Below are 26,059 nucleotides of genomic sequence, written 5' to 3'. Positions count from 1 at the left end.
TCAGTCTCCAGAGCAGTTCTGCAACAGTGTTTAAATGCTGCTGTTTATTTATTTATTAAAAAGATAAAGGATGAACATAGCAGATAGAGGTACATGTGGCACAACTGGGGGCAAAAATTAGGGCAGAAGGAAAAGGGAAATAGTGAGAAGGGACAGGACTGATGACGGAATCCGTGATATGTCTGTCTGTCACAAACATTGCAATGCCAGGAAAAATCTGCTGTGAATTCTCTTTAGATATGTGTCTCTGCCTTTGCCCTGATTTACTTCTCACAGGCAAAGTTACATGGTCCTTTGAAGTAAGAGACAGCACTGTGAAATCTGAAGTGTATGTTGAGTGCTTGCCCATGGCAAATTAAGCAGCCAATGCATGATTGGGAAGGTCTCTAAAGATAGCATGAAATCGTCTCAGAGAAGATCCAGGTTTTGTGTGGCGATTGCTAATTCGGGCTGGCTTCCTGCTGTTTCCAAAAGGCCAAAAAAATGTCTCTCTCTCCTTCCCCATATGGAGAACTTGGCTCACAGTGTTATTGGAAGTTGGCTGCCTTGAAGGGCTTTAGAGTAAACAACATAAATGGTTTCATTGCGGCTTCAAATCCCCCATCTAGTGAGAAATTTTATTAGTGGGAATTCTGCATTCTAGAGTTCTGCTGGCTTCTGCAGCCACACAAATGAAAACAAACTGAAATGAGGGGGGAAAGACAGAGCATATCCACTTGCACAGATAATCTTTGGAACATCAGCACCACCACGCCATAGTGATTATGTAGTTCATGGGGGGGACGACACTTCCAGAAATACTGATAAAAACATCAACAAAAGCCCACACCCCACATGTAAATTTGTAGGTTAAGGCCAAAGGATCTTTTTACTGCTGCTGCAACAACTGCTGCATTTGCATGGAGTGTAGAAAAGGAATTCGGGTAAAGCACTAATAAAAATAATTGTTTATGTTTAAATGGATGCTTAGAACTGGAAATATTTTTTAGGGAACAAGATTAGTTGATTGTCAAGTGGCATCTCAAACCCTAAATATGGTGAAACTACTTTTTGTTCATTTATGAGACAAAAAGAGGCCCCTTCAACTGTACGAGCTGTGCATCTCTTCAATGGAATGTGCATAACAAGAGACAAAATAATTACCTGGGTGCTTAATGCAAATATATGCAGGATTGCAGATCTAGAAAAGCGATTAGAAGCTTTGTCAAATGACGGATGAATAGAACCACTGCCTGGCTGGGTGGAAACATGTAGGCAGGCTCTCTATTCAGCTAGGACCCCGGGAGGGTAGCCATTAAATTACATAATTTTTGCCATGCTCTGGAATAATTGTGCACAAGATTTGAATAACAAACCAGATTATGCTTCATTCTTATTCTGGATACAAGAATTAAGCTTGCTGGGGGGTGGGGAGAGATTTAAGCATGTGATATAACAAAAAACTCTATTCTGTAATAAAAATAATTGGATCCAACATTTTGCAAAGTGGGTTTATTCACCCTAACCTTTGCAACTGCTGGCCAAACACATACTGAACACTTTTGTTTTGCAGGAGCATAACCTGGATGCATGAAGGAAAGCAGGATGCCTACACAGAGCTCTCCCCAAGCTCTCTGAACTTTGGGAAGATTTAGTTTAATGTTCTAAGCCTGCAGCATACAAAAGGGTATTCACCCATCTTTGGTTGTTTATCCAGAGTAGATGTCTGGAAAATGTCTGGGAAAAACCCAGAGGCCAGCATTCAGCGGGCTAGAAATCAAATTCTGCAAAAGATGCTGCTACCTAGAAGCAGGGACGCGGGTGGCGCTGTAGGTTAAACCACAGAGCCTAGGGCTTGAAGATCAGAAGGTTGGCGGTTCGAATCCCGGCGACGGGGTGAGCTCCCATTGCTCAGTCCCTGCTCCTGCCAACCTAGCAGTTCGAAAGCACCTCAAAGTGCAAGTAGATAAATAGGTACCACTCCGGTGGGAAGGTAAACGGCGTTTCCGTGTGCTGCTCTGGTTCACCAGAAGCGGCTTAGTCATGCTGGCCACATGACCCGGAAGCTGTACGCCGGCTCCCTCGGCCAATAAAGCAAGATGAGCGCCGCAACCCCAGAGTCGTCCGTGACTGGACCTAATGGTCGGGGGTCCCTTTACCTTTACCTAGAAGCAGAGGGTGGGGTGTGAGGTAGCAAAGATTGCAGCTGTGTGCTCTAGAAGCTGACTTGAACTCAAAATTAGTTTCTTACAGACCTGACTTCTCAACTGCAGACCTCTGCCCTATCAGAAACAGCAAGAAGTGTCTCAAGAGGCCCAATCAGGCTTGAAGAATTTCCCCTGTATGTTTGTTTGTTGCAAAGTTTGTTGATGGCCCAGTTAGTCTTCGCTCTGACACTATGTGGTATTAATATAGACAGAGCCTGAACACAATGTTGGACTGAAAGGAAACATTAGCCACCCCATTTTCCGTACCCAGCAGAACTAAGCTGTTCTGGTGTTTATACAGCTAATACCACACCCCTCGACTCTTGTATGTAAGTAAAAGAATTCTATCAGTGCTGACTTTGGCTTTCCACCCACTTCCTGCTTTTTATTGCTCGTGGATTCATTCTATACAAGTTTTCTTAGGATTGGTAATAACGTCTGGAATTACTCCCCTCTCTGCCTCCCTCCCGCACCCGCAGTGTTACTCTGGAAACAATTTCTTGAAAGCATCTGGTGAAGCTCTGAAAGTACTATCTGCACATTTCCAAATATTTAAGCACACTGAACTTAATGCTTGGCCTAAGCCATTTGGCGCATGGGAACGTTTGAGAGGCAAAAGGAGGCGAGCTGTTTCGCCGGTCAGCTCTGCACATAACACAATGACATCTAGGTAATTTCTTTCCCACAGTTTGCTTTGCAACGGTGGCAAACGACAGACCAAACAGTCCTAGGAACAGATGTTTCCTTTTCATCGGTAGCAAAGCAGTAATTTGGGGTGGAACTGTCTTCCTGATTCCTGTGTTGCTGTGGTTTACCTGAAAGGTACTGGGCAGGTGAGCTCAGGGCTGTGCTGATGCACTCATGCGAGTGCACAATTAACTCAGAAACTAAGCCCTGCTGTGTCCAATGGGACCACTCCAGATCATGCAATGGATCTCTTGGATCCCCTGCGCTCCCCGCAGGGGTGATGTCTTCTTCCCACTGCAACCCTGCTACAAAGAGGCTTTTCACTGCTAAACACAACACACTTGGTCCTTCTGACTGAGTCGCCGAGGGTCCTACTAGTCAGCAGAACAAACAGCTGTATCACATCTGTATGCAATCATCCAGTGACAACAGAGGGACAGCTTCCGTTTTGCAGGTGCGGTGAAAACTCTACCGCATGCAAATATGTGTGTGCATCCTGGCATGCTTTTATATTTAGACAACATTTTCTCTCTCCCTCTTTTAAAAAAAAATTATATCTGGCTCCTTTAAAGCTAGGAAATAAGTCCTCCCTATCTTCTGTTTTAGGGACGTGGGTGGCGTTGTGGGTTAAACCACAGAGCCTAGGACTTGCCGATCAGAAGGTCGGCGGTTCGAATCCCCGCGACGGGGTGAGCTCCCGTTGCTCAGTCCCTGCTCCTGCCAACCTAGCAGTTCGAAAGCATGTCAAAGTGCAAGTAGATAAATAGGTACCGCTCCAGCAGGAAGGTAAACGGTGTTTCCGTGCACTGCTCTGGTTCGCCAGAAGCGGCTTAGTCATGCTGCCCACATGACCCGGAAGCTGTCTGCGGACAAACGCTGGCTCCCTTGGCCTATAGAGCGAGATGAGCGCCGCAACCCCAGAGTCGGTCACGACTGGACCTAATGGTCAGGGGTCCCTTTACCTTTATCTTCTGTTTTATTACTGCAGTAAATGCCACCCAACTGTTCTACACATGTACTGTATGCTAAAAGGACAGGAAGATCATTGTTTGTTGATTAGGTGACTACATGGAGCAGGGAAGAGGAGGGAGGCAGCAGTGGGAATCTGCTCATTCAGAATCAGTGTCCTCCTATCAGAAACATGGTGAGAATTAGAAAGTCAGGCATTGATAGAAGACTTCCTGTTGGAGCTGCTATTGTTGGTCTTGTGCCCTCTGCTGCTAAAGATGAAACTAGATAGCAGGCCATTGTGTGTGTGTGTTTCTTCGCCTGGAACATTTCTATAATCAAAAGCAACTGTGGGAGTCTGCAACCTTGTAAAAATGGCTGGAGTGAGAAAGGGTTCAGCAGCTCCCATTCTCTGTACGTACAGCTTTGCTAAAAAAAACCTGCAGCCCCTCCTCCAACTGCTCTTGATCTCTCTCAAGAGAAGCATCATCATCATTATCCTCATTTGCTAGTTGTTTTATAAAAAAATAAATAAATCTGAAAGCAATTGAACAAGTTGAAATACAGATAAAATAAATTAAAAGTCATGTACGCTTCAGATTAGGCAAGCATGTGTGCCAGGTGTAGTTTCAGCCTCAAAATACTTGTGAAACTTGGGATATTATTACCCACCCTGTGACCTGTTGGTGAAATGCAAGCAAGAAATTATTAATTATAATCCCTTTTATTCTAGTGATGAAATTGGCCCACCACCCACAATGCAGTACTGTAGCTACGTGGGGTGGGGGGCTAGCCAGGTTTTTTGCTCTGGGTGACACCTCCATTGAGGTGCCAATGAGGCTCCCAGCCTGTGTCTGTTTGTATGCAAATGTGGGTGGGTGGGTGGAGGTGCCAAACTGGGTCTTTGACCCAGGTGAAATAAAGACTAGTTTTGCCCCCTCACAATGGCAAGGGGTAAGGTTCAGAAGAAAAATTATTTGTACATCAGGTTAGACAGGAATGTAGAAGTTACATGTTTATAAAACAGAACTGTCCTAGTTACATAGAAAGAATGGGTGCGATCTGATTTTGGCAGCAAAAAGGGAAAAGAGGGCAGAATCGTCTCCCCACCCCCCATACGTGGTTTATCTCCCCAAATGCTTTTCACGGCTTCATTAACTATGAACCCCATAATCTGGGACCAACTCCAAATCTGCGCCAAGATTTTGCATTGTACATCTGCTTTGTTGCAAAACTTTGGTACAGGTTTGGATGGGATCCCAAATTTGTTTTGTTGTTGCTGTGCTATAGGAAAACATTTCAGAAATAACAAGAACAAAATTTATATTGACAGAGCTGCCTTTCCCCCAATGTGGCATGAAAAATAACTAAGCTGCATTCACCTGCTTGGGTAAAATCTTGGTTAATAGGTCCTTGCAATTCTTACCTCTGAGACCAGCAACCAAAGAACATAAAATGTGCCAAGGTCTCAAGTGCTCTTATTTTCTTTGTGGAGTAAGTCCAGTGAGACTGGAATGGTCCTCTAACGGAATGGACTTCTGAAAGATCTCACCTGAGTTCCTTGTCCCTCGCCTACTTACCAGCTATGTAGTTCTGCAAAGGCTGCTTTAATCTTCTTCACAGAATTATCCACCTCCTCTTTAATCATCATGCGGTATCTTGTCAGCGAAACAGTGCATCGCTGAAGATCTTTTACAGATTTTTCAATGTTCGGACCTGTAACAGCAAACAAACGTCAGCTATCCTTCTGCTGTCAAATTTAATCTGGAAGTGAGAAAAATTGCACTAAGCAGCACTAGATGTGTTGGGCTGCAATTCGATGTAGCGCCAACGAGCGCTTTGTGCAAGCAGAACGACACCCGCTTGTAAAGAAACCGTCATTTGCAAAATGGCAATTCCATTATGAAATAGACAGGGCTTCCCTGCTGCACACAGTAATCCTGCAACTTGTGGAGGAGGCTAGAAGAAGGAAGATAGGGAACTCTCTCTCACCCTCATATTATGCCATACTAGCCTGATTATCACATCACTTTAAACCACAGCCAAACGAAACTACCGTATATGCTGCTGAAATCACAGGTGATTTGACCCTTCTCATCTCCCGCTGAGCTGCTGCAAGCGAAACCATGGTTTGGCCTAATATTACATCAGAACATGGACTCATGGGTTCCCCTACCACTCCAAACAACCATGAGCAGTAAGCAAAGAACAAACCTTGCTTGCATCTCACTGTTTATTTGCACTTGATACGTTCCATGAAATACCGGAGTGATGATGCAAAACACAGTTCGTTACATACATTTTTGTCTGAGCCGTGAAAATGGTGGTCTTCATGGATAAAGAGGTGGAATGAAGTTAGAATGGGTTAATCACCGAGGACACTTGGGCTGCCTTAAGGCAGGTCTGGGGAACTTGTGGCTCTCTAGTCATCGCTGGATCCCAAATCTCAGTACACCCAGTCAGTACCCTCAACTGTCCCGATTTAAGTGGAACATCCCGTTTGGGGGGGGGTGCTCTTCTGCAAGTCACCTGGCTCCCATGAGCTCACAGCCCTGAAAGATGCATGTGCTTCCGCAGGAGCAGCGGCGGAGCATGTTGTCATGGCACCCAGGGAGCACATGTGTCAGGAGGGTGAATGAAGCCCGCTGCACACCAACCCAGCCCTTGTCGCCACTTGAGCAACAGCATCCCTGAGCCACTTTGCAAGGCTGGAATGGTGCCTACAGCATCCCTGAGCCACTTTGCAAGGCTGGAATGGTCCCAGCCTTGCAAGGTGACACAGGGTCCTGAGCTGCTTTGCAAGGCTGGGGTGTGATCAGATTCCAGTCTCGCAAAGCGGAGCAGGGCTGACTTGGGGAGGGCGCCGTTAGCAATGCCCCCCCCCAATGTGCCCAGGGTGATTGTCCTGGCAGCCTCCCAATGCTACACCCCTGCGCAGGAACACGGCCCCAAACGACATGCATCCTGGTTTTACCCTGGCGCATGTTGGAGTGCATGTCAGCTTGGCCAGTGATCAGGATGTTTTGAGATGTAGTCTAACCACATCTGGAGGGTCACAAGTTCCCCTTCCTACTTTACAGAGAAGACAAAAACAGCATTGACATACGATGCTTCTTTTAAAGATTACTAAATGGCTACACAGAATTTTTGGTAAGGTTAATAAAAGCTTTGGAAGTAAGAAAAAAAATGCACTGGGTTGCACTTCAGAGCAAACAATTCTCTTGTACCTCTTTTCTTGACTGAATCCTCTGGTTTTATTTCAAGATGGGCTGTGGGGACAGACGGCTTAACCACGGATGTCTTTGCCTTCGGCCTACCAACACTGCACTGAGATGGCTGGGAGGACTGGAAAGGATCAGGCAGCTGTGCGCTATTTACATATTTTCGGCCAGCTTCTATAGGTATGGTTTTTTGGTCTGCCTTTTGGTCTGCAAAAACCCCAAAACAACAAGTTGGAAAATCAATGGCGGAGTTTCTTGTATCGGTTCATGTGAGAAATCAGAGGCTCTTTCTCATGGGGAAAAAATTCTAAAGGTACAGAGGAGAGGAATTATAAAAGGTCCATGATTAGAAATGTCATCCTCCTGCTTACTTTTCCCATACTCTCTTACAACTTCTGGTGCTGGGGTCACCAACCCAGCACCCCCGGGGCCGCATGATGCCCATAAAGACTTTTACTGGGCAGGTGCTTCAGAGTTTTGTTCAAAGTAAGTTAAGTCTCTAGCCCCCCTAGAAGCAAGTTAAGGGGCAAACGGTTCTAAGTAATTTCTGTGAAATCAGAGGTAGTGTGGTGTGATCACCTTGTATGTTTTCCCTCTCTGCTATTAGACAGCAACAGTGTGTGTGTACAGTGGTATCATGGTTTACGAACTTAATCCATTCCGGAAGTCTGTTCTTAAACCAAAACTGTTCTTAAACCGAGGCTCGCTTTCCCTAATGAGGCCTCCCACCACCGCTGCCCTTCCACCGTTCGGATTCCGTTCTTAGACCGAGGTAAAGTCCTCAAACCAGGACACTATTTCCGGTTTTGAGGAGTTTGTAAACTGAAAGGTTCTTAAACCGAGGTAAGGTAAAGGGACCCCTGACCATTAGGTCCAGTCGTGACCGACTCAGGGGTTGCGGCGCTCATCTCGCTTTATTGGCCGAGTACAGGGAGTACAGCTTCTGGGTCATGTGGCCAGCATGACTAAGCCACTTCTGGCAAATCAGAGCAGCGCACGGAAACGCCGTTTACCTTCCCGCCGGAGCGGTACCTATTTATCTACTTGCACTTTGACGTGCTTTCGAACTGCCAGGTTGGCAGGAGCTGGGAGCTCACCCCGTCGTGGGGATTCAAACCGCCAACCTTCTGATCAGCAAGTCCTAGGTTCTGTGGTTTAACCCACAGCGCTACCCGCGTCCCTATGCTGCATGGTAGGATGCACCAAGATTCATTAGAACCAGATACAGGGAGAGACCATTTTTCGACAGCAGGGATGTCTAAGGTTTACAAGGCAGTTTTTCTTGTTTTCATGACATTTCCCTGTTAGTTTCCCTCTTACTGTTCACATTGAGCTTTCATATGATATACAAGGCACTTCTGGAAATATAGTGCATGTTTAGTGATCATTTCCATGTTATTTGCAAAAAGAACTTTTCAGTTTGCAAGGAAAAGGGGTGCTAAACTTGAGCAATAGTCTGCTATATTGGAAGAGCATTCAAACATAATGCATAAATTAAGTGTTAGAAAAACACTGGGAAAACAGAATAAACTGTTGTGTGGATGCAGCCTAAATCCCTCCCTGACACATTGTGTAGTTTCCATTTGTTTAATTCTTGGCATTCAGAATGTGCTTTCAAATGTTCAAAGTGCTCCACGTACTTTACCTTGTTGTAATGTTTGTTTTATATATATATTAAAAATGAAATTGCGATTTTAAATTTTAGTAAGCTGTTCTGAGTCGTGCTTTAGGAATGAGGAGGAGTGGGGTATGTTTTAATAAATACATGAAATAAACTAACCACCTTGAAAAGTAGATTGAGGAACCCTGTAAGGTAGATCAAATTAACTTTATTAGGTTAAATCCAACGATTTCTCCCACCACCCTCACAACTTCAAGAGCCTAAGTTAATGCTTTATTATTTTGATATATTTTGCTTTTATTGTTCTATGTTTTGTTGTAAAGGCTTCTCAGCAAACTTTGTGGCACATGGAAAACTGTGCTTGCAAACAAAACTTAAAACTCGAGGGCACCAGAGGTACTGCCAGTGTTACAAACATCTTAATGAGAAATCAATTGCTGGTGTCTCAAGCACCAGAACAGTACCCTTTAGAATCTCTTTCACACAGAGCTGAAACACTATCTGAGATGTAGCTCTCCAGTCACTGTATTAAGGGCTGGGTGTTTTATCAGGTCTGCTGATAGTGGGATGAGCTCAAAGAGTCTACTCTGAATCCCAAGCTGCCATTTTCCAAGGACTTGCTGTTTTATCTCGATATTTTCAAACCCCCTAAAGAGGGGGTGGGGGAGCTCACCCTGAAGCTAGAATCCCTTTCTTATTAAAAAGCTACCTTGAAAGGTCAGCTAGGAGTTGGGGAAATTGTCAATTGCCTTTTGCGAGAAACACTACAACCACCACTCTGTAACAAAAGGTGATTTCGGAAAAACTTCAGGCACTTCTAGACAATGTCCACCACATATCTCTATGTGGCTTTTCTATATAAAGATGTGCCCACCCGCAAGATGTCAAAGGTAGTCAAAATCCAAGCTATTCTAACTGAACAGAATTCCTTCATTAGCTCTCAAAACAGATACCGTATTTTTCACTCTATAAGACTCACCAGACCATAAGACACACCTAGTTTTTTGGAAGAGGAAAACAAGAAAAAAAATATTCTGAATCCCAGAAGCAAGGACAGCTAGCGGGATTGCAGCACAGCGATTCCGCTGGCTGTCCTGGCTTATGGGATAGCCACGCACAGGGGGAGCCTTCATGCCCCTGCCCGGGAGAGGCTGCGCGCAGCTAAGGCTCCCCCAAGAGCAGCGCTCCCTTTAAAGGGCGAGCGGAGTGTGTGTGCGACTCTTGGGGGCTTTTCCCCAAGGAGGGAGAAGGGCAGCCCTTCTCCCTCCTGGGGAAAAGCCCCCAAGAGCCGCACACACGCTCCACGCAGCTCTTTAAAGGGAGCGCTGAGCAGAGCCTCCCGCCAGCATTCGCTCCATAAGACGCACACACATTTCCCCTTACTTTTTAGGAGGGGAAAAGTGCGTCTTATAGAGCGAAAAATATGGTATATCATGAAACCGCTTTGAAAGCTTCCTTGCTGCATTCAGCTAGGATTTTATTATGTAGGGTTTAGCCGTAACACAGAAAAATGTTCTGCAAGTTCACAAGGCAGGAGTCTGATTTCTCTTTCTTTTTTTAATTTAAGGCAATCATTACTGTTATTAATTACATTTATGTACCTCCCCTTAGCAAAAGAGTGGATTAAAATGTAATTAAAAGGGGGGGGGGGAGAACCACACCAATAAAACATACGATTAAATTAAAACCAATAAACATGTCAGGCAATTGTGCTTGAGATACCACAAGCAACCTCCTCATCTCCCGGTTAGCCTTGCAATTGTTTTGAAAATGTTTCTGCCTGATTAAAAGGAAGGGTGAATGCATAAATGAATGTTTCACAAGTGGTGCTTTGAAATGTGTTTTAAAATGTATTCTATGTGTGGCACATTAGTAAAATATGTTGGGGCACTTGCCTAAAGCACAGGGAAAGGACCAAGGCTGATTGCTAAGGAAGTGGTCGACTGGACAGGTGCTACCCCCAAAAGCTGCAACCATTCTTCATAAGGAAGTCGCCCAACCCCCTTAAATCATTTCGGTTACCCTTCTCTGAACCTTTTGCAACTCCATGGTATCTTTTTCGAGTTGAGGCAACCAGAACGGTACATAGGATTGCACATACACCACCAGTTATACGCAGCTTTTATGTCTGTGTGGAAGGACATACTCCTGACCATTAGGTCCAGTCGTGACCGACTCTGGGGTTGCGGCACTCATCTCGCTTTATTGGCCGATGGAGCTGACGTACAGCTTCCGGGTCATGTGGCCAGCATGACTAAGCGGCTTCTGGCAAACCAGAGCAGCACACGGAAACACTGTTTACCTTCCCGCTGGAGCGGTACCTATTTATCTACTTGCACTTTCACATGCTTTTGAACTGCTAGGTTGGCAGGAGCAGGGACCGAGGAACGGGAGCTCACTCCGTCACAGGGATTCGAACCGCCGACCTTCTGATCAACAAGCCCTAGGCTCTGTGGTTTAACCCACAGCGCCACCTGCATCCCTTGTAGAAAGACATAAGTCAGCCCCAAAGTGGAAGCAGCTTTGAAGTCTTCCGTAAGAATCAAGGATGAGTAAAATACTACAAAAGCCCCAGGAGAGGTATGTACTGCCAAAGGGAAGAAATGTCCTCTCTTGATGTTAAGACTGATGTGGGAGGAGAAAAGCTCCACATCTACAGTGGTATCTTGGTTCCCAAACTTAATCTGTTCCGGAAGTCCATTCCAAAACCAAGGCATGCTTTCCCATAGAAAGTAATGCAAAATGGATTAATCCGTTCCAGACTTTTAAAAACAACCCCTAAAACAGCAATTTAACATGAATTTTACTATTTAACGAGATCATTGATCCATAAAATGAAAGCAATAAACAATGTACTGAGGTCACACAATCAATCAATCAGTAGCTGAACTGGGTTCCACACAGTCATAAAAACAAAAACGCAAAATACCGTATTTTTTGCTCTATAAGACTCACTTTTTCCCTCCTAAAAAGTAAGGGGAAATGTGTGTGCGTCTTATGGAGCGAATGCAGGCTGCGCAGCTATCCCAGAAGCCAGAACAGCAAGAGGGATTGCTGCTTTCACTGCGCAGCGATCCCTCTTGCTGTTCTGGCTTCTGGGATTCAGAATATTATTTTTTTTCTTGTTTTATCCTCCAAAAACTAAGTGCGTTTTGTGGTCTGGTGCGTCTTATAGAGCGAAAAATACGGTAAATAGCAAAACCACACAGACCTCAGTGTAACACTCAAAATGGAACTGTGGCACTCAAATCGGAAGCGTAAAATTGGAGCATGTTCGGCTTCCGAAAAAAGTTCACAAACTGGAACACTTACTTCCGGATTTGTAGTGTTTGGGTTCCAAGTTGAGTACCAAGGCGTTTGAGAACCAAGGTACCACTTGTACACACTGCAAACAGCACATCACTCCTGGCAATTATGATAGCTCTCGTCTGCATTCCAGACAGGTTGGAACCCAAGACAGATCAAAGAACAGAGGTGGGGTTTGGATGTGCAGTGCAGTGCCTCCAGCACAGATCAGTTTTAAAGGAGATGGCTGGAGGAGATGCACCTATATTCACATCCAGAATAATACAACAATGTGTTCAACAAAATCTTCCTGTTGGTGTGAGGACTTCCATCCTGGGGGGCTGAAAAGGAAGCTGTTTACACATCTTGCAAAAGCCACCTGGCATACAGTGCACTGACCTGCGGTTTCTGGTTTTGCCTCTCCCCTGTCCTTGCCTTCAAAACTCTTTGGTTCTTGAGGAATTGCTTTTGATTTTTCACTGGCAGGTTCGCTGGGGGAAATCTCCTTATTGCAGCCATTCAGGTGGCAGCCATATAATCCTTGGGATTCCAGAGACGACAACTTTTCTCTCCCATCCTCTTTACCTTTCATATCTCTGCTATGGAAGTGCTGCTTAGAGTTGCTTCGTTTCCTTTTGCTGTTCTGCAGGGAGGGAGGAAATAATTCAAGAATAGCAATGCCATGAAATATAGATCATATTGCAAGTAAAACAACCCCCAATGTTTTCATTTTCCAAAGCATGGCATAAATTTTACTAATTGTACTAGAATTTGAGTAACTGTGATGCACTACATCATAAGCTTTGTCTTTGCGCCTTAAAAGTAGATCAAGGAACTCTGTAAGGTAGATTAAATTAACTTTATTAGGTTAAATCCAATGATTTCTCCCACGATCCTCACAACTTCAAGAGCCTAAGTTAATGCTTATTATTTTGATATATTTTGCTTTTATTGTGTTGTGGTTTTTTTTTAAGGCTTCTCTTATCTTTGCTCCAAAAATCGTGAGAGACAAATATATATATATACGTGTATATTGGATCTTGGAGCTACAGAAGCTGTTCAATATAAGTTCCTAGGGCCATTTTTTCCGTTTCATCCTGTGTTCCAAATGCTTCATTGCGTCTGGAGGCTAATCTCCCCTCTGTTGAATTACAGTTTTGGTGGAGGGCATTTAATTATTGGCTTTGGTTAAATTTAAACCCCCTGTTCCACTACCCTTAGAATCGCAAGATTGTCATGTCAGAATCGCTTAGACTAAAATTGTCAACCAAAAGAGTTACTTTTCTGGTTTATCACCACAACAGTTATTAACACCAGGCTTCATAGGCGCCGACTCCATGGGGCCTGAGGGGGCCCGAGCCCCCTCAAAAATTCGTTTGGGGGGGCTCTGCCCCCCCAATAATTTAAGAAAATTATTACCGTATTTTTCCGGCATTCTGCCTCAGGGTCTTACTGCCCACCCTGCTCTGTTTCCTTGCTGTGTTTGCTGAAATGGAACAAAGAGCAGGGAAAGCCCCTCCCCTCCAGGCAGAGGGAAAGCAGAGTGTGTCTCTGTGCTCCGTGCAGGAGGGAGAGAGAGAGAGAGCGAGAGAGAGCGCGCGCGAGCTGGCTGACTTGGGTGGGTAGGTGAGGGAAAACTTTTGCCTTCCTTTCCTCCCTCCTCCTGTTATACCCCTCTCCTGCATTCTTAGCCAGCTGCTTCTCTGCACACCCCTCTCCTGCTCCGTGTCCCTTCTGTGTTTTTCCTTCCCTCCCCACTTAAAATGTGGTTAAAAAGCATGGATCCACATGGATCCTCAGGATCTTTGCATTGGGTCAGCCCAAATTCACCATCAGAGCACATAGCATGTCCATGGCTACAGCCTGCCCTCCAAAAATCACGCACCCACTGTTGCCTGGGGCTGCAGTGGTGCAAAAACGTGGTTACAAAACATGGATCCACATGGATCCTCAGGATCTTTGCATTGGGTCAGCCCAAATTCACCATCAGAGCACATAGCATGTCCATGGCTACAGCCTGCCCCCCCAAAATCACGCACCCACTGTTGCCTGGGGCTGCAATGGTGCAAAAACGTGGTTACAAAACATGGATCCACATGGATCCTCAGGATTTTTGCATTGGGTCACCCCAAATTCACCATCAGATCACATGTCTGTGGCCACAGCATGAAGCACAAAAATGATACATCCACTGTTTCATTCAGAATGTTTTTTTTCCTTGTTTTCCTCCTCTAAAAACGATGTGCGTGTTATGGTCAGGTGCGTGTTATAGAGCGAAAAATATGGTAGTTATATTATGCTTTGTAAAATCACAAAATTATGTTGGTATTTTTTATTTTCCTTGTTTGATGATAGTTACCTTTTAAAATACATTCAGTAATGAGTTAAAACAAATAATTATTACGGTAGTAAAAGAGGCGGCGCGAGTAGTTTTGCTCGGTGCGTGCGACTGGCCCAGCCCCTCTTTCCTTTTCCTCTCTTCTGCTCTCCCGCCGGGCGCCTGAGGGAGAGTTACTTAGCGGTTCTGAGGAGCCGCTGTTGTTTCGGCAGGGGAAAAACCGCCGCCCGCGAACCGCCGAGCTCCCTCTCTCTTTCCAGCCTCTCTTTCTCTCTCTCTCTCTCTCGCTATGGCCAAGGAGGAAGAGAAGCCCTTCAGCCAGTCTATGGCCGAGTGGCGGAGGTTCATCTACAACCCCAACAGCGGCGAGTTCCTGGGGCGAACGGCCAAGAGCTGGGGTGAGGAGGGCGAGCGAGCGCGCGCGCGCGGGGAAGGGAGGGGAGGGGGCGGCCGGCACGAGGGGCGGTGGGAGGCGAGGCGCGGCGGGCACTTGCCTTGCCCACCACGCATCTCTCTCCTTCTCGGTCTCTCTCCCTCCCTCAGCTGGCGAGGGGGCCACGAGGCGGGCGGCAGCAGCAGCAACGGGCCGGGAGCGGATCTTATAAAACTTCCCGGGGCAGGACCCCAGTATGGGCCCCCCCAATATTTTTTATAAGTCGGCGCCCCTGCCAGGCTTCAGAAAGCAAATAATTTAATCTGACAGCGCCTATATCAGGCATCTCCAACCTTCAGCCCTCCAGATGTTTTCAACTACAATTCCCATCATCCCTGACTACTGGTCCTGTTACCTATGGATGATGGGAGTTGTAGACCAAAACATCTGGAGGGCCACAGGTTGGGGATGCCTGGCCTATATGATATCGAGCGACAGAATAATTTGGCCACGATAAGGAAATTTTTTCCCATGGTATGATTATTTTCCATCTAGTCATTTTGACACTTTGGCACCTTATTTGCAAAATTTGACAATTCCAAAATAGACGCACTTTCACTTCCACAAGATTGAATATACTGCTCTCAACTGTATTTGAGGGTTAATTTCAAAAAATATCACTGGAAAAACAGTTATGTCCCTGTGGAGATGGCAGTATTGAGGCAGTGGCTCATGTGCTTCTGGCATGCACTCTTTATATAAGTTTGAGGAGTGAGGTTCTGTATTACTCTCCACACCGGGTCGCTCAACCATTGCTACTATGGCCTTCCTTTTAGCAGATCAAGGTTACAGCAAAAACTGCAAGGTTTTTAGCATGGGCAATTAGAATAAGATCTATTATTTGATTATTGATGTAAACATCAAAAATGTATTTTGTATAGTTAATCTTTTACCTCTATCTTCAGTACATTTTATTTTATTGCTATGGCTAGTGGCTGATGCAAATAAAGATTCTTCTGATTACTCTCTCTCTCTCTCTCTCTCTCTCTCTCTCTCTCTCTCTCTCTCTCTAATACACCATAATATCTGGCTTCTTTCTGAGTTGCTATTCTGAACACAAATGTCGGCTCATTTAAACCACAGTAGCCCATAAGTATCAAGTATACATAAAAAAGGGAATTTAAGGACAACACTCATTCACAGCAAGAAAAGAAAAAAATACTAGCACCCAAAGAATTCCAGAACACATATTTATTTTGGTGCCATCTGAAGATCATGTGGGATGGAAGTAGAACCCATGTTTCCTATATTTTTTTTCAAAAGTATACACTCTGTTCTTTTTGGAGCAGCAATCAACATCCATAGCAACTGAATTTTGGACTCGGTTGGATGCTATATTCAGATGGGTTTTTATTTCTTTCTGCCAAACACCTGCCATTTGGCACAGTCAGGATAATTCATAGGACAGTAATTTAAAGTGCTTTCCATAGCTGGAAATTATACATTATGTTTGCCCTGGCAGTAATTGCTTGTAGATTCTCTCTAATTCTTCCTTCTGTTTCACATAAGTTATCTGTGAGCTGACACTAGCAGGAGTCTGGCATAATGTTGTTTCTGAAGAACAAAATTTATTTCTTTTTTTATGATTGGGGACCATTAGATAAATAAGTGCTATTGTCTCTGTGCACCACATTCAGTGCCAGAGTTATGTCCGTATCAATAAAAAAGACAAGCACTTCCTAGAACCTGCTCTGAATCCATTGCTTAACGGAGCTAAACAGACTTCACTTGAGAGTTCAATACCAATTTGTTTCCCATCTCAAAAATCTTAGAAAGGGACACTCAAGCTGACATCCAGCTTGAAACACCTTGCGCAAATAGTTCTGAGTGCATCAGTAAGTATTGTAGCCATAGTGGGAGAAATCAGAGGCACACGATGTCACACCTTTGATTCCTTCCAGGAGTCAGTGAGAACTACAGTGGTACCTCGGGATGCGAATGGGATTTGTTCCGGAGCCCCGTTCGCATCCTGAACGGAAGATAAGACGCGACGGCGCGTGTTGCGTTTTGCCGCTTCCGTGCATGCGTGTGACGTCATTTTGAGCGTCTGCGCATGTGCGAGCAGCAAAACCCGGAAGTAATGAGCTCCGTTACTTCCAGGTTGCCAAGAAGCGCAATTCGAACACGCTCAACCTGAAGCACATTCAACTTGAGGTATGACTGTATAGAAAAATGCACAGTTTTACTGGACTGCTGTCAACTACTGTCTAGAGTTGTGAGGAAGGGGGGGTGAAAACCCAATTTAGCACAGCACCCTTCTGGCCTCTTAGCACACTTGCTTTGGGCAGGTGTATGTACATATATAGGGACGCGGGTGGCGCTGTGGGTTAAATCACAGAGCCTAGGACTTGCCGATCAGAAGGTCGGCAGTTCGAATCCCCATGACGGGGTGAGCTCCCGTTGCTCGGTCCCTGCTCCTGCCAACCTAGCGGTTCAAAAGCACGTGAAAGTGCAAGTAGATAAATAGGTACCGCTCCGGCAGGAAGGTAAATGGCGTTTCTGTGTGCTGCTCTGGTTCGCCAGAAGCGGCTTAGTCATGCTGGCCACATGACCCGGAAGCTGTACGCCAGCTCCCTCAGCCAATAAAGCAAGATGAGCGCCTCAACCCCAGAGTCGGCCACAACTGGACCTAATGGTCAGGGATCCCTTTACCTTTACGTACATATATATGTAAAGTCCTTCTCTTATACAGAGAACAAGCCCTTCTCGGTGTAGCTCAAACATTTGCAGAACCTTTTCCCAATTGTGGCCCTGACGCCAGGGGCGGTGCGGTGGGGGAGGGCCGCCCCAGGTGTCACCACTGAGGGGGGGGGGTGACAAAATGCCAGGCGGCACTCACCGCGGGGCCTGCAGTGCACCCGAGCCACACATCTCTCCTGGAAGTAATGTAGTGGCTTGGGTGCACGCAGGCTCTGCACTGCCCAAACGGTCTGCTCACTGCCTCCCCCCCCCCCCCCCCGCTGTATGTTGGCTGAGTGGGAGGAGGCGGGCAGACTCCAGAGGCCCCGCGGTGCGCCCTGCCCCAATGGGAGACTCGCCTGCCCTGGGCGCCCCGCCCCAGGCGCCCGAGCGACTTCCTCCGCCGCTGTCTGACGCTACTCAAGAACAGTGTCCATGTAAGGTACTCAGGAGAGAGCAACACAGTGAAGACCAGAGCTTTCCCAGATATGGGATTTTATTAAGAAGCTAAAGCAAACTGCAATTTTATAGGCTAGCTATCGGCGGCTGCCCCAGAGAAGGGGGTGGTGAAAGGGGAAGAGAAGCAGCTAAACAATTCAAACGAGGACCAGAGTGCAGGAAAGGATGTTACCCAAAAGTACCGTATTTTTCGCTCTATAAGACGCACCAGACCACAAGACGCACCTAGTTTTTGGAGGAGGAAAACAAGAAAAAAAAAATTCTGAACCTCAGAAGCCAGAACAGCAAGAGGGATCGCTGCACAGTGAAAGCAGCAATCCTTCTTGCTGTTCTGGCTTCTGGGATAGCTGCGCAGCCTGCATTCGCTCCATAAGACACACACATTTTCCCTTACTTTTTAGGAGGGAAAAAGTGAGTCTTATAGAGCAAAAAATACGGTATATTTTCATTAACAGGGAAAGGTGGTGTGTGTGTGTTTATATGCTTTGCATTAGGAAAAGTGTGGGGGGAAAGGGAGGACCCTTTCCTCGGGGCAGCAGTCCAGATCTGAATTAGGGAAGGGCTGCTTAAAGAGAGAGAGAGAGAGAGAGAGAGAGAGAGAGAGAGAGAGAGAGAGAGAGATTTTCAAGATCTCTTCTCTTCTTTGGTCCTAAGCTGGTTATCACTTGCATATTGTTACAGTTGAGTCCTACATATGCATTACCCTTGATGTAAAGGAGAACTTCCTTTTATCATTCAAGGGTCAGTTGCCAGAGAAACAGCTTGGTGCTGATTAGAACTGCTCATAGCATCTTGAAGAACAGTTTTGCGATCTCCATATGAATACCTTAATTATTCCGACAATTCTGTCAGAATAGCAAGCTCAACCTGCTGGTATAAAAACAGCAACAGCAAAGCGGGATTAAAAATGTAAAAAGCACCTATTTATTTCGAAGTCTTTTGAACGCAGGCTTGGGAACGAACAGTTCACAGTTGTTAAAAAGAAATAAAAGTGTATTTGTGTGTTTGTGTGCGAGCAAAAGCCTTGGCAACATATATGCTGTTGTGCTCCAGCGAACTATGATGATAAAATGGACTTAATGACTTAACTTTCACAGGAAACTCCTTACCTTCTTTTTCCCTGACATATTCCATTCTTTTAGAACTTGAAGTGCACTACCTAGAGGAGAGAGGGAGAGAAAGAGACTTCAGCAAGTCAACAATAACCCTCTTCCAGGCTGGTGACCATTTGCTCAATTTATTTTCATTTATTTTGGTCAATGTGTCCCAAGAGTCAGAAAAAAATTTCATTTCCTTTAGTTCCCTTGTCTTGAAACAAGAGAATGTTACCTGTTACCTGTTCCCGTCCCTTGGAGGCTGCTTTGAATAATGGCAGCTAAGCAACTCAGCTGAGCCCAGAATTTAAGCAGGTGATTAGACTTAAGCGGGACGCGGGTGGCGCTGTGGATTAAACCACAGAGCCTAGGACTTGCACATGACCCGGAAGCTGAATGCCGGCTCCCTCGGCCAATAAAGCGAGATGAGTGCCACAACCCCAGAGTCAGTCATAACTGGACCTGATGGTCAGGGGTCCCTTTACCTTTAGACTTAAGCACCCAAGTGGAGAGGCTGTCATGTACCTTGCTCTAGGTATCTCTGCCTTCTGGTGAGATCGACAACCAAAAACAAGAAGAACTTTCCTTAAATGTGCATCTTTCCTATGGGGTCACCCTTCTACATAGTGGGTGGGTTTAGTCACCACAAACATTTCTGCTTGCCCAGCAGAACTATCTCCCCTCTCCTCCCCATGTTCTCCTGAACCTCCACAGCAGATGTGGGGGAGGCCTAGGGGGCACACAGCAGAGGGGAGGCAAGGGAGAAAAGACACAGCACACTAGCAGGAGTCATTGCACCCACTTCTACTAACAGTACCCGATAGCTGAATCCAGCCCCCTGTCCAATTGTTTCTCAACCTACACATAGGTTACCAGACATCCCCGTTTCCCGGGGACAGTTCCTGGATTTACAAATCAGTCCCCATACAAAATCCACTGAAGTTGGAAAGTGTCCCCAGATTCATTGAAAAAAATCTGGTAACCTTAACAGGCTAGTCCTCAATCTCACAATGCACGAATAATGAGTAATAGATAAAATACAACATGGTGAAATGTCAGGAGTTAGAAAGGAATCCAGTTGCCAGGGAATGTGGAGTCAGTGCTCTATATACCGTATTTTTTGCTCTATAAGACTCACTTTTCCCCTCCTAAAAAGTAAGGGGAAATGTGTGTGCGTCTTATGGAGCGAATGCAGGCTGTGCAGCTATCGGAGAAGCCAGAACAGCAAGAGGGATTGCTGCTTTCACTGCGCAGCGATCCCTCTTGCTGTTCTGGCTTCTGGGATTCAGAATATTTTTTTTCTTGTTTTCCTCCTCCAAAAACTAGGTGCGTCTTGTGGTCTGGTGCGTCTTATAGAGCGAAAAATATGGTAGATATTTGCGTTGGTTCATGGAAAGGGCAAACACAATCCTCTTTAAAACTAAAGGGGTAAATTATACAGTGCATGTATTGCATACTGATAGTTAAAATAATAGCGTTACTGAGAACCATACCACACATATGGACCACCAAAGTCATTTTGCTCGCTTTAGAATAGCCTAAGGATTTGAATTAAGTCTTAAAAGCAAATTTAATGCTTGTTCTGGGCCTCCTGTGGTTTAACAGGATTTCCTTCTTCCGTGAGAAAACACAGTGTAAAGGGTTTGTTTTTGACAAATCAAAGGGGCAGGGATTTTAAATAAGGAATAACTACCCATGTGAAACTTGCAGTAATAAAATGTTTCCTAAATTCAGCTTTTCTACCAGACTTCACCATTTGCCCAAGAATCTAAACTGGCTTGAGTATGTTTTTAACCATTTTGATTTGGTCCTTTAAGAAATATAAGGGGAAGTCCAACAGATTTGGAAAAAGGAGTAAGAAAAATTTGTAACCTTTCTTCTTTACTTTTGCAATACGTTCTTTATTCTTTTTTCTGTATTATATAAAACTAATAAAAAAATATTATAAAAAAAAAGAAATATAAGGTTTATATGCAAAGTTGAAAATGAACCTCAGTACGTTTTTCCTTGTTTGTTATCCATTGCTTATCTCCCGCTAGGTAACATTTTCTGACATCTATTGAAAGGGAGGCAGTCAGCAAATAATACTTGGCATTGCAATCCGCATTCACATACACCCTCCCCAAATATGAACAAGACAAACTGCAGTCGGGAAGAGGAAGGTTTGCACAGTTTTTAAAAGCAACCTTCCAGCATTCTACACAGGCCAATTAAACCCAGATTTAAGTTTGTTTGGTTAGTTCATGGACACCAAATGTATTATGAAAAGGTATAAAAATGAGTAGATGTAGGAAGTGGAGGGTGGTCTATTTTTAGGATTGAAGTTGTTGAACTTTTTTATGATTTTACCCCAAAGTTCTTGAGCTTTTTAAAGGAGTTTACCCCAGAAGATAGACTGCCATAGGGGGCCATATTAGGCCCCCGAAACATTCCTTGGGGCAATGTATGTCCTTAACGAGCATTGTGCATAGACCTTTAGCAGCTAATGCAGCCAATGATCTCAACTTCTTAACCATGTGAAGTTAAGGCGCAGGTTCCTTTCCTCCTCTGGGGGTCGGTACCAACCTTAGCTGCAGTTAATGCCTAGTAAGGTTTCCCTGGGGTGGGATGCAGGTGGACGCGGGTGGTGCTGTGGCTTAAACCACAGAGCCTAGGACTTGCCAATCAGAAGGTCGGCGGTTCGAATCCCCGTGACGGGTGAGCTCCCATTGCTCGGTCCCTGCTCCTGCCCACCTAGCAGTTCGAAAGCACGTCAAAGTGCAAGTAGATAAATAGGTACCGCTCCAGCGGGAAGGTAAACGGTGTTTCTGTGCGCTGCTCTGGTTCGCCAGAAGCAGCTTAGTCATGCTGGCCACATGACCCGGAAGCTGTCTGTGGACAAACGCCGGCTCCCTCAGCCAATAAAGTGAGATGAGCGCCGCAACCCCAGAGTCGGTCACGACTGGACCTAATGGTGAGGGGTCCCTTTACCTTTACCTTAAGGTTTCCCTGCGCCCAGGGTTTCCTACCACCTTAAGAACCTGTTTTCAAATCCTCATTTTCCAAAAGGAAACATGGACCCTGCATAAAGCATGCCTGGAACGCCTGGAATCTCACAACGCTTGGAGATTGGGGTGATATGTGATGTTATCTACACAGGGACTTTTATACAGGGCATACATGCCCACACAGGTTGGCTAACTCTTGACTTTTTAAAACGGTCTCTCAGGTTGCTAAGAAAGACATCATAATATCTTAGGAAATTCACTTTTTAGCAGCATATACACCTGTGGACCTCATTTTGGACAGTGTTATTTTTCGCAGTGTCCGTGAAATAGAAAAAGGGTACAGACCATCCACAAAAGCTTGTACAGCTTTGTCGACGTTGTTATCAAACTGCTGTAGCACCAGCACTATTTCATTGTTGCTTTTGTTGGGTACAATTGATCGCACCGCATTGATCTGCAAGCAAGAGAGATGAACACAGGCATCTTAAAACACAGAAAAGGCACACCACACCGCAAGGCAAGTAGGTATTTTTCACACAAATGCCCTACAATTCTGCAAAGGACTGTTTGTGCTATGTAGTCAGAGCACCTTAACTACGCCATGTCAGTACAATTACATCCAAAACACGTAAAATAACAAATCAAAACCATTCCCATTCCTTCCCACACACTTCAGATGATTCCCGGAATGTTGATCTAGGTTGCAGTATATTATTTCTTTAGCAACAACTTTCCCCAATGCACATGAAATTGGTCCTGATAATTTCCATTTATTTGAATCCTGTAGACTGCTTGATAAGTCTTAACTGATTTTCAGCCAATGGTACAGAAGCACAGCTGTATGTATGAATATGTATGCATGTATGTATTTACACACACACACACACACACACACACACTTTGCCAGCCTGGATATGCTCTTGACATTTAAGATGGTTGGAGCAGCACTTTAACGCTGTACAATTTCAACAAAATGAGATGCACTACAAGCCCCGTTTCCCTGGCTAAATTCAGCTCCCCCACTGTGCTGACTTTTACGCTTCTCCTAGCATGCTGCGTAGAATCATAGAACTGCAGAGTCAGAAGGGACCCCACGAGTCATTTAGTCCAACCCCCTGCAATGCAGGAATCTCAACTAAATCATACACGGCAGATGGCGATCCAACCTCTGCTAAAAAAACCCCAACCTTCAAGGAAGGAGACCTCTTGTCCCCAGCTTGTCAATATCCTTCTTGAATGACGGTGTCCAGAAGTGGACACACTACTCCAGGTGTGGTCTGATCAAGGCAGAATAGAGCGGGACACGGGTGGCGCTGTGGGTTAAAGCACAGAGCCTAGGACTTGCCGATCAGCAGGTCGGCGGTTCAAATCCCCGCGATGGGGTGAGCTCTCAATCCCTCTTGCTGTTCTGGCTTCTGGGATAGCTGCGCAGCCTGCATTCGCTCCATAAGACACACACACATTTCCCCTTACTTTTTAGGAGGGCAAAAGTGAGTCTTAGAGAGCAAAAAATACGGTATATTTTTTAAACATCCGAAAGGTTCTGGACCTGTATGCTGTATGTGGAGTAGTATGATAATTAGAGATCTTACCTTTTCCTTGATGTTTGCTTGCGAGCCAATTTCTGCCATTTCCAATTTGATATGGATAAGACCTGCAGGTCACAATAAGTTAAATAAACAGTATTATTTTAGTAATCCAAATGCTTCCCTTGCTATGGAAACGCTTTGCTGCTATGTTCATTTTTTAAAAAACGAACTACATTGACAAGAAAAATAAAGACATTTTATATGCACTTTCTTTATAATTTTTCGTTTTAGACTACCTCAAGCATATTTTTTATTTTTTCTCTTTAGGGTATCTCAAACATGAAAATGCTTTCAAACCCTCAGGCTGCATATTAATGTCATCATCCTGCACTTACCTGGCAGTAAATTTAATCTGAACATAATGGGATAGAGTCTGCTATAAAGTTTCAATCCTAGGAACGATCACAAAATCGCCAACTTTTTGTCAGCCCTTGGTTTTAACCGAACTTGATTGTCAGATATTAGGGCAGAGGTGGGAAATCTCCAGCCCTCCAGATGATGTCAGAGTAAAATTCTCATCAATCCTGGCAATTGGCCATGTTGGAAGGAGCTGATTGGAACTGGATCCCCACAATATCTGGAGAACCACTGATCTCCTTTCCCTGCAGTATAGCGAGAATACTCTGAATAAAGTTTACCTGCTAATTTCTGTGGATTTGAGCAGCTGTTAAGGACAAAAAAAGAAAGGCTAAATCACTGGTTTTCTTGGCGGCGGGGGGGGGGGGAGCGGCGGGGGGGAGGGGGCTTTCCTAGCAAGAAAAAGTGGTTTGCAAATCCAGAAGGGAAGGGATCAGTACTTCACAACCAAACATGGGTGTAGCCAAGGGGGGGCAGGGAGGGATAGCTGCCCCCCTAAATCAATAAAAATACATAGCTGAGGTTCTGCCCCCCCATAAAAAAGGCCTGCCCCCTGCCCCAAATCCTGGTTATGCCCATGTAACTAAGGCGCTTTTGCTGGGTGGGGGATAATTCATCTGGCAACCCTACCTGAAGGATCATAATGGTTTATAATAATAATTCATTATTTATACCCCGCCCATCTGGCTGGGTTTCCCCAGCCACTCTGCGTGACTCCCAACTGAATGTTAAAAACACAATACAGCATCAAGCATTAAAAACTTCCCTAAACAAGGCTGCCTTCAGATGTCTTCTAAAAGTCAGATAGTTGTTTATTTCCTTGACATCTGATAGGAGGGCGTTCTACAGGGCAGGTGCCACCACCGAGAAGGCCTTCTGCCTGGTTCCCTGTAACCTCACTTCTCGCAGGGAGGGAACCGCCAGAAGGCCCTTGGAGCTGGACCTCAGTGTCCGGACAGAACGATGGGGGTGGAGACGCTCCTTCAGGTCTACTGGACCAAGGCCGTTTAGGGCCTTAAAGGTCAGCACCAACACTTTGAATTGTGCTCGGAAACGTACTGGGAGCCAATGCAGGTCTCTCAGGACCGGTTTCTAAGCATTTTAACAAAACAGGAAACTAGTTTAGCATCTCTGTAAACATGTTTGCTATTACAGTGGTATCTTGGGTTACAGACGCTTCAGATTACAGACGCTTCAGGTTACAGACTCCGCTAACCCAGAAATAGTACCTCAGGTAAAGAACTTTGCTTCAGGATGAGAACAGAAATCGTGCAGTGGCAGCGGGAGGCCCCATTAGCTAAAGTGGTACCTCAGGTAAGAACAGTTTCAGGTTAAGAACGGACATCCGGAACGAATTAAGTTCTTAACCAGAGGTACCACTGTATAAGTGTAAGCAGCCAAGGTACTTTGGTGGATTTCTTAGAGATGAGTGAAAGGACAGTGACTGCAGTTGTCTCCCATTAAATAGTCATATAATATGACTTCCTTTCACAAAAGTATACACAAAGTCCAGCAAATCCTTAATTGGGATACTGAAGGCACAGTAGAATCGGGTCCTTAAAAATGATACCCACCGAACTGACAGCAATAGTGGTGATAGAAGGACCTTTTAAGCTAAAGATTCTTCTTCTGAGAATGAGGAAGAGAGAGGAAGGTCTCTACCATTCCAGTGAATTCAAGCCCTGAATACTAAATGGACTGAACACAGGGTATGTATAGAAAGCCTGCTAGAGAAAGCTTTTCAAGTCTGAATGTCAGCTTTAATATTATGCCTCTTTCTTTAGCAGCATCTCATTCACATTTCTGATACTGAAATGTCATTGCATGATCAGTCTTGTAAAAAGAAAAGAGAGAGAGAGAGAGAGAGAGAGAGAGAGAGAGAGAGAACTGGAGGGGAGAGAGATTAAATAAAAGAAATAAAGGATCTCTTATTTAAAGAAGGTGTCACCTTCGGAAACTGGTTTCCAAGTGCATGTTTCTTGAGACAGTAAAATGCTTTTCTATTTATTCCTTACATAGCAAGGGACAGGAGGGCAGCCTCTGTTCTCATTCAAACTACACACCCTTTCCTTGCAAAACTGAGCAAGTTAAATATAACAGCCGTACACTGGAGGGGAAAGCAACAGAAAGCCGTTCCATTTTGCTGGAGCTTTTCTCCCATATGGAAAGTAGCTG

At 45.1% G+C, this 26,059-nt stretch overlaps 2 protein-coding genes across 4 annotated transcripts in view; both read right to left on the bottom strand.

The window, feature by feature from the left end:
- SGO2 (shugoshin 2) overlaps positions 1 to 26,059 on the bottom strand; it is a 105,191-nt gene that overhangs the window by 48,742 nt on the left and 30,390 nt on the right. The gene's annotated exons all lie outside the window — the stretch shown is intronic.
- Positions 1 to 26,059, bottom strand: part of SPATS2L (spermatogenesis associated serine rich 2 like) — a 63,269-nt gene that overhangs the window by 14,119 nt on the left and 23,091 nt on the right. The window contains exons 1-7 of one of the 3 annotated variants that reach the window (XM_083709273.1): positions 23,863 to 24,121; positions 23,531 to 23,592; positions 22,284 to 22,392; positions 18,967 to 19,016; positions 12,348 to 12,591; positions 7,049 to 7,249; positions 5,402 to 5,537 (exon numbers count right to left, since the gene is read on the bottom strand). In XM_083709273.1, coding sequence (XP_083565399.1) covers positions 5,402 to 5,537; positions 7,049 to 7,249; positions 12,348 to 12,591; positions 18,967 to 19,016; positions 22,284 to 22,392; positions 23,531 to 23,592; positions 23,863 to 23,887 — 827 coding nt within the window. In that variant the 5' untranslated portion in view covers positions 23,888 to 24,121. Of the gene's footprint in view, positions 1 to 5,401; positions 5,538 to 7,048; positions 7,250 to 12,347; positions 12,592 to 18,966; positions 19,017 to 22,283; positions 22,393 to 23,530; positions 23,593 to 23,862; positions 24,122 to 26,059 lie in introns of those variants that run through there. The other 2 variants (XM_083709272.1, XM_083709274.1) reach the window with 2 other exon arrangements.

This window comes from Podarcis gaigeae (assembly GCF_964106915.1).
Source record: "Podarcis gaigeae genome assembly, chromosome: 1".
Classification (NCBI taxonomy): Eukaryota; Metazoa; Chordata; class Lepidosauria; order Squamata; family Lacertidae; genus Podarcis; species Podarcis gaigeae.
Note: the sequence above shows the minus strand (reverse complement) of the source record. Positions and strands in the feature narration are given on the sequence as shown.